General features: G+C 42.0%; 1 protein-coding gene across 1 annotated transcript in view; it reads right to left on the reverse strand.

Moving 5' to 3' along the window:
- The window catches only part of SLC15A2 (solute carrier family 15 member 2), a 35,670-nt gene that overhangs the window by 8,840 nt on the left and 12,433 nt on the right, over positions 1-14,397 (reverse strand). The window contains exons 7-16 of the mRNA XM_042877883.1: positions 13,481-13,558; positions 11,011-11,093; positions 9,697-9,783; positions 9,294-9,383; positions 9,010-9,054; positions 6,787-6,819; positions 5,611-5,699; positions 3,780-3,861; positions 1,848-1,973; positions 884-1,048 (exon numbers count right to left, since the gene is read on the reverse strand). Of these exons, the coding sequence (XP_042733817.1) occupies positions 884-1,048; positions 1,848-1,973; positions 3,780-3,861; positions 5,611-5,699; positions 6,787-6,819; positions 9,010-9,054; positions 9,294-9,383; positions 9,697-9,783; positions 11,011-11,093; positions 13,481-13,558 (878 nt within the window). The remainder of the gene's footprint in view (positions 1-883; positions 1,049-1,847; positions 1,974-3,779; positions 3,862-5,610; positions 5,700-6,786; positions 6,820-9,009; positions 9,055-9,293; positions 9,384-9,696; positions 9,784-11,010; positions 11,094-13,480; positions 13,559-14,397) is intronic.

Here is a 14,397-nt window from a genome sequence, read left to right on the forward strand (position 1 = left end):
AAAACATGAAAAAAACAAACAAACAAAAAAAAAAAAAAAAAAAAAAAACTGCCTCAGGGAAAAAATTAATTCTTAAAACTCCTCATTTTTAAAACCAGCTACATAATTTCTACTATACAATATTGAATGCTTATGCACTGACAACACTGCAAGGTAGGAGGCTGAGAAATTGCAAAGAAAATAGTCACTTTAGCATAAGGACAGATTCTAATGCCATTCACACATACATACACAACTACCTCAATGCAGAATTACACCATTCATTTTAAAAGTGTTTCTTGGGATACAGCTGCACATAAAAGATATCAGAATCTAGCCCTATATACCCCACGTATGTCTCTATAATTATTGCAGCAATACACAAAAGTCCAAACACAGCTCTGCTGCAGAGCTGGAAATGAACTTAATCATTTATTCTGTTCAGCAAAACAAATGGGTCTTCTGTGCACTTTCACTAAACGCTTGTAATAACTGCACCACAAATCATTCCTCTGATGCTTTTACTCCATGCCCAGCCCTAGAGCCTCTTTAACATCTTTGCTTTATAGAACCATCTTTTGGGGAAAATCTCAGGCTCTTTGCTTCCTCAGCTTTTGCAAGCTCTGCTGCCCAGCAGGCATGCTGCTGCTGTCCCACTACAGCATTCACTGGATTAAAGTGTTCCCAGCATCTCTCAGATGCCATAATGCCTCTATTAATCAACCAGCAGAAATGCGTACAGACTCAGTGCTGCTAGCTAAGAAGCCAGGCTTGGAGCATCTGAGAGTAATCAGACAGACATCACAACGGAGCAAATGAATTAATAAGCCTATTACCCCATTACCCATTGTATCATCGCAACCATTAAATTAATACTGTATTTACACTTCGCTCCCACACTCACTAAGTGACTTGATAGGCTTCCTTCCGCCTCAAAAACAATTAAACTGTACACTGATTTTTCCTTCACGGTGTAGTTAAAAGCAAGAGACGATCCTTGATGTTGCAGGATGAAGTGAAGGCTCTGTTGCTCTCCATTCAATATTAAACTTGAGTACTCATCTGGGTTCTGTGAATAAAACAAACTTAGTTATTTGCTTTTTTTCACGCGATAAAGGATCTTGCTCTTCCCACCAAGAGCAACCCTACCATCTCTTCATGGAATTCTGTAAAAGGTGGTTAACAGTCAAAGCTGGTGAAAAGCTTTCCTTCTGCATCAAAAGACCTACATCAACCTATAGGCTTCAGGCTGGTCAAGTCAGAGCTTGGAGTAGTTTCTTCTGCAAGATGTAACTCAAACACCAAAGAACCTTCTGCACATGTAGCTACCCTTTCCCTGGCCCCAATCTGCCTCAACGGGACTCCATCTAGAATGTGGCAGGCAGCTGGTGGCCAATGGACTGCCATTCTGGTTCCCAAACTAGGCTGACCTGAAGTCATCTGGAAGCTGAACTGGGAAACAAATTGCAGTGCCCATACCCAGCTTTGTGCCTTCCCATTTTTCTTCTCCTTTGCAGGTAAATACTTTTCATATGCCGTTCAGAGCCCAACAGCAATGTTTAGTTAGTATTTTAGCACTGAGAGATGCCAGCTGAATGCCTCATACTGAGACATTTATCCTTTATTCCTAATTCTAGGGCAATATCATTAGACATTCCTCCCTTTGTCAAGCAAGTACTTCTCCAAACATTCCACTTCTATCTGGTAGGAGATGGTGTGCTCCATCTCTAAAGTCATTCCCATGCACTTCTAAGAGGCTGGAGAACAAGTCATAGCATCTGTGATCTTTATTGGAAAATGCCAGAAAAAAGCCCACCCTTTTTCAATGGGATGCAGGTCAAGCCTTCCATCCCCACACATGTACTTACCTGGAAAGCCTCCACTGGCTGCTGAAATAGGTTCTGGTCTTGGATTGTCACTTGAACTGGGTTCTTTGCCAAATTCAGGACCTGAATTAAACTTTCTTTTGGGACGAGTTGAGGCATATCGGTTTCCTAATTAAAATAAAAGGCTTTAAGTGCCATCCATATGCTTTATTAGCACTTTAATAACTTCATTTTCAGTTATAATAGTCTTCCTCTCTGTAATGACACTTTTCCATCCTTTCCTCATCAGAAGTTGCGCTGAGTGAAAACTGAACATAAATCTTACGTGCGGGGGAATCTAATAGTTCAATAGCCAACCTACCAACCTTCCCAAAGACTGCCCCTTACATCACCGAATGTACAGGCTGCACAGCTGCTGAGCAGGTAGAACAACATCCCTGCTTTCACTGTGCAGCTCACAAGTGCCATATCATAAAGGAAAGAATTCTGTGACCAGAATAATTATTTTCCCAGACTGCTCAGCCAGAAGCTAAGTTTTGAAGATCCCAGTCCAGCTCCATGACTGTAAATGGTGCTTTTGCATCACTTGACACCATGCTTCATGCCAAGCACAGATCTCACTTCCTGTTTTCTAAGAAAGGAAAAACAATGCCTGCAGTATAGAGGAACCTCATTCTGTCAGGAATCATTTCCTAGAAAAAGAACTTCAATCAATATCAGCCTTCTGCTATCTGCAATCTAAAGCCATGAATTACCTTTTTTTCCTCACATTCTTTTAATAAGTAGTTGCCAGGAATACTTCAGAACTATTATTTTTTTCCATTTTATCCTGTAATTTGGGAATGGCAAGCAGGGTAGTTTGAACCTAGCTTGGAGGAGAGATACTGTCAGAAAAGACAAGGTGTCACTGTCCTCCATGAACCCATAGCTGCACTGGACCAACAGGCCCTGTATGAGTACCCAGCAAATCTCATTACCGCAACTTTTCATTTGCACTGCCCAAAGTGGGCTGCCATATGCTGCTCTTTGCTAGAGCTTTTAATGGCTTTCAGGGTAAAATTCCCATGCAGAGACAGGAAGAGCCTCTAACTCACTGTGTCCCTACCCTTAGGAGCTGCCCACAGCCAGAGCAGGCTTTCAGTGTCCAGAGAGAGCTGCTGTGGCTGACAACTAGAGCATTTTTTTCACTCATGAAAAAAGATCAGAAAGGAGAGCTGAACCTACAGTCTTTTTCCAGTAGGAGGTCTGTCAATGGATTCACCTGAAGAACTTGCAAATGTTAATCCAGGGCTGTGTGCCAGCCACTCTGTTACAGAACACTTTAAGTATACATGGAAGCTTTAAAAATTAATCCTACAGTATCTTCCTCAAGCCAAAGGTTGGCCAAAGTTTGCACAAAGCCGGGCACTTGCCAGAAACAAATGGTACAAATCTGCAGGGGCTAACACTGAGTTTACAAGAGATTTGTTGGCATCCTGTCTGGGGATGCACGGCCACCCCTGATGTCTGTGATTGTGGAAGTGGCTGCATTCACTTCCATCAATAGATAATGAATTTGTTGCATAAAGAACAGATCCCCAGCCTGAAGTAGGAAAGGAATGAAATAAATAAATAAACAGTAAAATACAAAAAATCTACAGCAAGAAATAGAAGAGAACAGACTATATTTTGGGAATTAATCACTCGCATTAGCCAGGTGTCTGCCAATCACTGATGATAGAAGCCTAGAAGACAGATCAATACAGATGACAGGTATAGCAAAATTACAAAGACCAAAAAAGAGACAGTCACAGAAAGAGACACGTAGGCAGAAAGTAAGAATTTGTCAACTGGATTGGCATGCTTAATTGTAAAGAACTCATTGAAGATGACTATCAAGGAACAAAATTGGTAAAAAGATTATTCAACAGACATTAATAAAAACATATCAGGGAAAGCCAAATATTTCTGAGGAATCGCTTGTGCTATACTTACGTTTATTTTGACTTCTACAATGGCTGCTAGTCCAAATGCCATCCCTGCAAGGATCATACCTGTTGCCATTTTCCTAATAGGTCTATGGAGCAAATGAAAGAGGTACCATTGAGAAAAGAAAGTAATTTAAAATATAGAATACAATTCCTCAGAGACTAAGAACGTGCCAAAACCACGTATTGAACTGTCCAACAGGTGGCACTGGGAATGATGTGCTGTTTAAATTGCCAATCATTTAACTTAAAACTATTCTATTTTTCTGCATGAGGCTAGCACTGAGGCCAATTAAAACTGGTATGCCATGAAAAAGTTCTATGCTTGCAAGTTTCATATTGTCTTATTCCTAGCTCATCTAGTGGGAATAGCTCATGGCATTATGTTAACCTGCGATGTTGGAATGAGCACTAGAAATGATACATCTTCAAGTCTCTCCTGGGAAAAGCAAAAGATAAGTAGTGTGCTACTTAGCAGCAGGAATAAAGAGAAGAATAAATGTGTAGTTTATGTCATCAGTGTTTCTGACCATCTGTGTCATCACTCTGGGTTATTTCTCCTGCCAATACATCTGCGATCCTAGAGAATAAGGAACATGCTTTGAAACTGGTGCAAAACAGAACAACTCTGCCAGAGCTATAGGAGACAATCTGATATAAAAAGGTATATGATAGGTCCAGAAAGGCAGGTCCAAACTGAGTGCTGAACTGTTGAGATTTTAAACAAATACAGATCTAGATTCAGTGATTTCCAGTCTTTGTAATGGTCTGAATCATAGTCCAGATGGACAGGGGTCTGGGAAATCCAGATTACGAACCTAAATTCTGTCTCTCAGTTATATGGTCTGTTATAAAAAGATTACTATTGTTTGCATATTGGGATAAATAATGTGATTTTGACATTGAATTGTGCATTGGGATTGTGTTGCATGAGTTTCTGCAGCCACTCAGGCTAAAACCTTGCAGACTACAGGATATCCACTGCCACATCCATGGCTGAACTGGAGAGGGGCCTGTCAGTATCTAGCATCCAGGGGGCAGAAACAGCATGACATTCCATTCCGTTCAGTGCCTGGGTCTGTGCTGCTGGATTAAATACTCTGTGAACCTGTCATCAGACAGGAAGCTTTCTGCCAAGTAAGGGCTTGTGAAGCCAGTCTCCCACTCATCTCCCCATTACACACTTTGGTGTTGGAACATGCAAACTTGGTTCACTTCAGCTGCAGCTGCACTGGCTGAGGCACTCCAGCAGTGCACATAACGTATTCCCACTGCTAGAGCACATCAACTCACAGACTATAGAGACTCAAAAGTCAAATCTCCCCCCAGAAGCATACACTGGTCCCCAGATACAACTGTTTTGATCTAGAGGTCTTCTCCTATAACACTGCACTTTCTTAGAGAAGACTTATGATAGAACACCTGGGCTACTGTGAAAACTCCCTTCTCCACTGGCCCCTATCTTGGTGGGAATCTGCCTTCACAAGACCACATGTAGCCTAGGCAGGAGAGCAAACTTGGTTGCTGCAGGTAGGGAATTACTTCGCAGCAATACAGGAGATAAGGAGAAGGACGTATTGATCAAATTTAAAGACTGTTCATACTGGCTTTCAGGGAAAACCTGATGACAGAGCAGAAACCAACATCAGAGAATTTTCCCCGCTGGAATTTCCTTGGCCTATGGAAAATGGCGACAGTGCCAGAGAGGCTGAAGTAGAGGCAAGTGCTGTAAAGCACAAGTATAGAAATTTGTGTTCCTTCTCCTTAAAAGCTATTCTTCTGCACACTTGCTGCAAAACAGTAAGAAATGAGGCATCCATGTTGTCCCAAGTACTTACGTGAAATTAAATTTGCACATGTTTATCAGAGGATAGAGCCCAAGGTCAAAAATCGGGATGAAGACAAGAATTAGAAGTGGATTTAAGAACTGCAATACAAAACAATGGGAGTTCAGTGACTAGAAAGCAACTTTTAGTAATTAAAGTCATAAAGCAATGCCCTCCAGAAATAATTCCATTACAGAAAGGACATGAACACTTAAAAACCTCCTTTTAAACTACAATCATAGTTTGCTCTTTGATGGTTTCTGCCATTTAGGTTTCACAGGCACAAATATGTTTTGTTCACACCCTCCTCTCCAAGAGGTAAGCAAGCATCATTGGTGCAATTTCCCTGAAGAGAGAATTGAAGCATTGTGTTTCCAGAGAGTACAAAACCCACTGAAATAGAGGCAGGCAACTTTAGGGGCTGTGTTTGGTGGCACCTTACAACAGATCAACAATAATGGAAACAGCTTGGGACTTGAGCAAAATCTCAGAGGAACAGGCACTATTTTGTGTCTGCCACTTTTTCATACTTCCACACAGCATGAGAACCCCCCTAGGAACTGCTTTTCTCCTGGGAGGGCAGAACTTGTCTGTCAGTTAGAAGTGGCACAGCAAGAAAACAGAGCAATGAGAGAACGAGCAGGGAGAGATGCTCCATTTCAGCTTTGAAGGAAGATTTTAGGGAAAGGAACAGCTTTGAATTTCTTCAGAGCTATTCAGCATAAGAACTGTAATCAACTGTGACAACACAGCATCATCTCAGAGCCTTCATATTTTCATTTGCCCTGCAGGAAGGGAGAAAGGAAACATATTTCAGGTAAAAGGCTGATCCCAGTGCAGAGATGTGTTAAAAAAAGACAATCTGTATCTCCCATATGCCAGCACTAGTTCAAGAAATATTAAGGCGTCATGTTCTCCCACACCTCTGCATTATGCCTGTGTTATGACATCCTAGAGGTCCTCTGAACATCAAGGTTAAGCTTGCTAAACAGCTAGTGTACAGTAAGTCAGAGTCAACACCACACTAGCCAGCAGGACCACCGCTATTACCTTTGAAACGAGCAGAGAAAGACCACTGGTCCCGTGACAAAAAAAAAAAAAGAAAAAAGAAAAAAAGAAAAAAAAGAATGAGAGAGAACAAGAAAATATATTTCTACAGGGTAATTTCCTACCCTGTAGTATTTTTACCTGCATTTGGTCAGGCTGAAGGACATATATTCCCTGAAACAAAAAGATATGGCAGGTGATTCGTAAGCATGATCATATAAGAGTGCACAGCATATATGTCTGGTGGCAAACAAGCAACCAGCTCACAGTATGGTTTTCATCAGCAAAGGTGGTTTCCTCAAATTCTTTATATTGGCTTTAGCAGCTGACATTGTGCTTTTGACACTTGTCATCTAAAGACAGAGAATTTGATGAGGATCATTTTGCAGAAGGAAGCTACGCTCAGGCCTTGATATATGGCATTTGGGACATGGCCAGGACAGGTACTGAGTCCCATCTTTCAGACTGGCTGAGCCCAGGACTAGGTGAGCGGAGAGGAATGGGAATGTCAGCTCTAAGCTGGGACCTGGATTTTGAGCTTACTCCCTCTGCTTCTCTAAAGGAAAAGCCCAAATCCTGTAAGTGAATGTCCTCATGCTTCAAGACCCCTGCGCTGTGATGGCATTTGTTGCAAACACCTCAAAAGGATTACAGAAGATTACCCTTGAGCCGGTAGGCTGTACCCCACCTACTACCCCCCATCTACTCCCTCCTTTTGACAAAGGCACCAAATGGGCTTTGGTCAGTTGTTCAACTGTTCTTGGTTTAAGCCAAGAGAACTTGAGGCTGTAACAGCTGCGGTATCCTTGCACCACTGTGTCTTGCCCCTGCAATTGGGAAGGCCATCAAGGATAGACAGAGGGATCTCAGTCTCCAAAAGTGACAGATGAGCTGTCTCCAGGCAGAGGCTGGCGTTTGTCTGAACTTCACACAGCTTTTCATTTGAAATTAAGATGAAGAGAAAGGGGGAAAACATTAGGAAGAAAATAATATCTTTCCGAGAAAGCACCGTGGGGATTTGCCTCCTGTCTGCCAGGTTCGTCCTGAGCTGAATATAGATTGCCTACCTGTTTCTGCTGGCAGCTGCCTCCTAGGAGAATGAAAAGCAGTGGACAAAGCAAAGGAGCTTTGCAATTAATAGCATCAGGCAAATACCTTCTTCTCTCACTACTTTGTGTACAAATATGCCACTAGAAAACAAGCCTGCAAGCATTTCATGTCGCTCTAAACCATTCCCTGTTAATTCAGTCTCCCTAGCTGAGCACTTTGGCTTGAGAAAGCAGAAACACGGAATTTTGCAAGCATGGTCTCCAGCAACCCTAATGAAGAAATCAACCCAGTGTTGCAGTTAATTCTCACCTTCATGAGCTGGGGCAACTCACTAAGGCTCAACAAGACTGAAAGAAGCCAAAAACCCATTCAAGCAGGTAGAACTAATATGTACTGGTTTCTTCTCCACCAGGGAGAGTTTAAAAAATGACTCCTGGTAATTCTTAGATGTTCTGCTAATGGATCACTAAGTGTGTGTGAGCACAACAGCAGAAAACAAAGTTTCTAGATACACGTCATAAAGACTTCATGAACTTTCACTGTTTGTCCTTCTGGAGTGGATAAAAATATTACAAGTGGTGTAGCCTTTTTCATGCCTCATTTGAATTAATTAAGCCTAATGAGTATCACATGCTGAGAGCAAAACTTTTTAAGAGGAAGAACTCAAATCTGGAGCCTTACATTGATTTTAAACTGTAAAATGGGCATTTACAATCTTAAATTCTGATATGAGTATCTGCAGGTAAGATCTAGATGGCCTATGAAATACACTTCTGGAAACACTTTAAGTGGTGACATCGTTAGCTAGACAGCTGATCTACAGTCATCTGTCACTGCCCTCTGCTCCATTTGCCACTCACACCTTTGAAGTACTTGATGGCTACTAATTCGTCCTCCCCACATTTCGACCCTAAGCACAGGATTCCTGCTGATTCTTAGAGGCTTCATCAATGCATCACTAAGTAAGCCAGAGCAGAAGTATACAATTACAACATCTCTCATTATACACCACAAGGGCTGTGTGAACTTTATCTGACTTTCCTGTCTTGAGTGGGGGTCACAGAGCAACCAGTTGCCAGTACATCAGCACTCCTGACATTACAGGCTGCCAGTGGCTCCCCAGCCCTTGCTCCTTGCCAAGATGTGCTATGATGAACTGCACACGGCCACATAGGGCCTCTCTCTTCTAATCACTGAAAGTGCAACTTATCCAGACTCATTAGGCAGAAGCCCTTACTAGCAAGAGAATTTGATTAAAAAGCAAGAGCAGTGATATTACTGCTAGTCTTATCCCCAGTGACATTAAATACTTACAAAGTCAGCGTTCATCTTTGTAGCTTGCAAAGTCCACCTGGATCCCTAAGGAGAAAGCAGACAGCAATGTAGTTTGCGTGATGTTCCATGGAACAGAGAACTTGGGGATAGAGAAGACCACAGTGCTGGAGGTCTTGCAAAACCATTGCAGTTTTGTGCCATTGCAGGACAACCAGCCCCTAGGCACCTGATAGGAAGGTAGTGCACTGTGTCTCCAGGATACTTTGGTGTCACGCTGGCAGCACAGGGGTGCAAATTCAGGCCTACAACATGCTGTACTGTACCTGCTGATCAAACAGGGCCCAGAACATTGGCAGTGGTAAGAAGAGAAAGAGAACACGTGTCACCATTTTAACCTCCGCAATCAGCTGTTTCTATAAAGGAAACAGACAGAAAATTAAGATGTGAGGACAAACCGACAGGGGCTTCAAGCTACAAACTACAAAGCAAAAGAGCTCCTATGTTTTTCTACACAACAGTTTTTCACTGCATTTATTCATGACCATAATTGCGTTTCTGCATTTCAGTGCAGCATCTCGACTGTCCATTAAGGGTCAGGAGAGTACAGACATGGGAAAGGACAAGGCAAGTGAGGAGATGCATATGAAGAGTGGGGTGGCCAGGCCAGTCCTAAGTCTGCATGACTCCCTTTTCCCTTCCAATCCTTCCTTGTAAAACATCACTTACCGAGTACTGTTCTGATGCCCAGTCAAGCCAGTGATCTCTCCTTGGAATCTGACGGGAGCGATTTTTCAGCCTGTTTTTAATAGCAAACTAAGGAGAAAAACAGGTGAATAACTCCCTCATGCCTACCCTCCTAATTTAAATTTTCCATTTCTGAGGTCTTATTCGTCTGCCCTTGTCACATTCCCAGCTTAAAACTGCCCTTTCCACCCCTGGAGGTACATATCATGGGGGTTCTGATGGACACTTCCAAAATTTGCATGTGCACAACCAGATGCTTTAGAACCAATTCTCTGCAGGAAAGTTTCTGTGACACTGATTGATTAAAGGTGTGATATGTGAATGAACTACCTCCAGAGCTTGTCCTCCACAAGCAAACCCACTGTTAGCCTCCAACGTCTGTTTTTCTTGATTTAAAACCTGATATGTGATAAAGCTTTGAACATCATTTTTTCTTCTTCTTTTCTGAAGGGCACTTGTTGGACTGACCACAGTGCTGGGGAGGAAACATTTCCTTATTCACACCAATATCAAAATCAGAACTATCATTCCTTTCTTGTTGTGTAGGTCTTTCTTTGCATATTTCTGGCGCAGCCCATGTCTCATTCAGTCCTAGAGCAGCTTTTAAATTGGTTTCTCACTGCAGGAGAAATTAGTGACACCAAATTTTTAACTTGTTTGTTCATGCTTCTTGCTCCAGCCACTGAACAGACCGGCAAAAACAGTGGCAGCCTCCCTTAGAAATCCTGTCCCTAAGATCTGGTCTGTTTCCCCAAGGTAAATCTGTTACTAGCATTAACCTAGAGAAAAAGAAAACATTTGCTGTTTGCAACAGGTCCTGAACAAGAAACATCAATATCCATCCAAAAACAAGACAGGATTTCTCATACACTGTAGCCAGCTCACACACTACGAAAAATAGTTGATAGGCTATACTGAAATTGTAGAGTAACTTAATGTGCATAACATGAACATGTAATATTACAGTCTGCTGAACTGATAAACTTCAGTAAAATTGTTCACCTGAAAGAAGTTACATTTCTCAATTTTTCTTTCAGCCCTTACCAGCAAACCCCACCCAGTGTTTTTACTGGCGTTAGCTGAAGATGTGGAGCTATGGAAATTATAATAATTGAAATGCTGAAGAATAAACTGAGACATAGATGTGTTCCTTATTCCTTACAGGTCAACAGCAAAATACCTAGCCAGGAGCAGCATTCAGAAGGATTCTAGATGTCACTTCCCCATTCCCTTTGCACTCTTCTGACCTGCAGCCTCAGAATTACGCATGAAGAAGAGAGAATGGCACACACTTACTCCAATGCATTTGCACACTTCAAGTAAGACGTTTCCTTGTGGTGGCGTTTTTCTGTACAGTCCGCTTCCAGCTATAAACACGACTGAAAAAGATTATACTCCAGATGAGAATTTACATGACTGAAACTTAAAACCGCTCTGTTTTCTGGGGAGGATCCCTCACCCTCATATTCAGCAGAAATCCTCTCCCTTTGAGGCTTACATGGCAGTACTTTCATCAAACCAAACAAACGTATAGGGCTCTGTTAATGACTTCAAACTGAAAAAGATCCTACAAGAGGCAATGTGATTCCTACAAAGCGACTTAAAAACCAATCCACTTTTAATTGCTGATGTTGATGATGATGATACCTGTGCATGAAACTAGCCCCAGATCATTGCAACCACCACGTGAGGATGAATCCAAATCCAACATGAGCTTTGTGTACTTGCACTTCATGCACATTTGAATGACGTTAAGAGAAATTACCTTCACTCGTGGTTTCCGTGAAGGGATGTGCAATTTAAGGTATTGCATTCTCCCTCAACACACAAAATAGATTAGCAAGGCTTCAAAATATTGTCAGAGTTGGAGCTATCCAATTGCAGATCATTTGTCCTGTTCCTTGAGAGCCTTTGATTACACTGCAATTCCAAAAGTGTTAGCAAGGAGAAGTACAATAAAAGCTGAGCATGAAATCCATGTAACAAACCAACCAGGGGAGAAAAGTACATATTTTTCTCACCTGGATGTTCACCATTTCATTTTTAGGACTATGAACATCCAGTTTTGACTTTCAGAACTGCCAGAGAGGTGTCTGAAGTCAGTTTAGGTGAATCCCAACCAAAGAGACTCGTCCAAAGTCATAGAGTGGGTAACAGTGCTACTTCATTTTTAGCATGTCTATGTGGAGTTATTGGTGCCTTCCTAAAGGTGATTCATTAAGTTTGCTGAAAATATCTCCTGGCAATTCCATTGACCCCACTGGGAACTGAGGTTCCTGCATTAAAATAAATGATGTCAGTCCTCTCCTGTATTTCAGACACTGAAGCAGCTCAGAAAATCTTGTTGTGTAAGATGCCCATTCTGCCTCTAAACTTTCTTTGCTAGCCAGCATCATGGGAAGGGGATTGGTCAGGGCTGGAAGAGTATGTTCTCCAGTTCTGCAAGCTGCTCACATAGTTAAACACATCACATCCAAGAAAACTCCAATATTTTACAAAAGTACACAGAACTGCTTTGCTGGGCAGGCTATGGAATCTGGCAGCAGGACACTAGCTAAAAACACATTACAACTGATGGCCTCACTGGAACTGTAATATTTACATGTCCATTTTTCCCTGGGCAACTACTACTATCTTGTTAGAAACATTCATCACACGGTGCTGCACAGAGGAGCTTATGCCGCACTAACCCACTAAGAATGGACCACGTGGGAAAACAGGAGCTACTCAGGCCTGTGACCACGCACTTTTTTTGAAACATAATTGCTGTAACATAGGTTGTGACCTGATAACATTTTCCCAACGCTCTGATCCTTCTCTAGGATGGAAGTTTGACAGGGAAAAACAACTTAAGCATTCTCAGGGGGATGAACTTTCCAAATCACAGATGCAGTTCATACAATTGCACAGTCTCTCAATTAAGCTAACATGTTGAATGAGAAGTCAACCCATGCTGTGTTAAAAGCTCTCAAATGCAGCATAATAAGGGGACTGCTCCCCTGCAGCAGTGAAACTAAAGCTAATGGGGTGTCCCTTATATTGGCTACTGATGAGTAACTGTAAGAATGCAGAAATTGCTGGGTATTTGATAGGGGTTGAAGAAGTCATCTTGACAGTACATTAACAGGCCTAAGACGCAGGCTTTAGGAAGCAGGATGATTGCAGCTCGCTCCTGATTCTAGGGCAATGAGGGCTTATTATTGCAACATAATAATAGGCTGCCACTATAATTGTGGGAATAACTTCAGCCAAGCAAAGTGAGAAATGAATAAAGTGGCATCTCATTCAGCTTCCCTTTCTGAGATTTCTGTGCGGTAAGCATTCTGAAGCAAAAGTGGATGGCCTCAAGCTACAAAAAAAACTGTGGAAAGGTTAGAAGTGGCATACTAAGCTTCTCTTCTGTAAGTTGGAGTACTTTGAGTACTACTATAGGTAGCGCTCAGATGGCAGCTCAGAGGCCTAACCTGCTCACAGACAGGGCTGAAGCACATCAAAATTACTTTAATGCCTTCATTTGTTATACAGAACAACCATCTTCTCACCAGTATCATGATTTAGGATTGCAGGATGACCACAGTCTGCCCATCTCTAAGTGATCCAAGTGTTTTTTCTTGCTGATCTGAACCATGGAACAGTTGGATGAGTTTGAACTCTCGAGCTTTCCATCATAGCATCCATCCAGTGCTGGTGAACTTGTGCATTTTCTCATCCACACGCAGACTTAAAAATGATAACTACTGCTAGAATCAGGGTGGTTTTCACTCACCAAGCGCCAGCACCATCAGTGCTGCTGGGACACCAAAAGCCAGTGCATAACAATCCTCTCCAAAACATTTCACATCCCCTAAAAAAGAATTCAGAAAGAAAAGCATCTCCTTATTATCAGCCTTACGTTACCTGGGTTTTTGATTTGCTTCTCTTAGATCAGCCACTTGGTTTGGCTCTAAATCTTCTTTGCTGTTGCTGCTTGACACTATGAATTGAATTTCCTTGAAACAGTTGTCCTCACTTGACGAGGACAATTTGGAAGCTGGGCTAGTGTCTGCCAGCAATAGAAGCTGATAATGGGATATTGATGAGAATAGTACAAGGGAGACAAATAGGTAGAAAGCAGTGATAAGAACTGTAATTTGGAAAGAAAAAAAAAACAACAACAAAACAAACATTTAAAACGACCTCAAATCATTATACGTTCACATAGATCTAAACAATCAGTACTGTGTTTCCACAGTATCTGTGCCAGCTGCATGAGTTATATTATGATTATATTTCATTGTGATCTACAGTGGACAAAGTGGCAGCAAATACCCCTACTCCTAAATAAGTGGCTGCACAGGATTAGACTTAACACACTAGTTGCACCCCCAATACCTTTTCTCTTCAACTTCCTAATTTCACCAGAGGTAGCCAGGTCTTGCCCATCAGGAACCCAGGTTTGTTAGAACATGGCTTTCACTGATCCAAGGTATGGTTCACTGAAACCCCATGCCTTTCAGCCTAGTTCACAGCACAGGAGTTCAGAAGGCCAGTTGCAAACTAGCAGTGAAGTCTGCATCTGCATGCCAGTGGCTACAAATTACTGCGCTCTTGCATAGAAAAAACAACAAATAAGTTTGGCTAAAATAAACAACAGAGTTAACAGGAAACCAGCTCACGAAGCCTTCTGTTGTCCCCATTTGCTGT

Source organism: Lagopus leucura, unplaced genomic scaffold (assembly GCF_019238085.1).
Source record: "Lagopus leucura isolate 7727_CA_CO unplaced genomic scaffold, USGS_WTPT01 Super-Scaffold_100019, whole genome shotgun sequence".
Taxonomy (NCBI): Eukaryota; Metazoa; Chordata; class Aves; order Galliformes; family Phasianidae; genus Lagopus; species Lagopus leucura.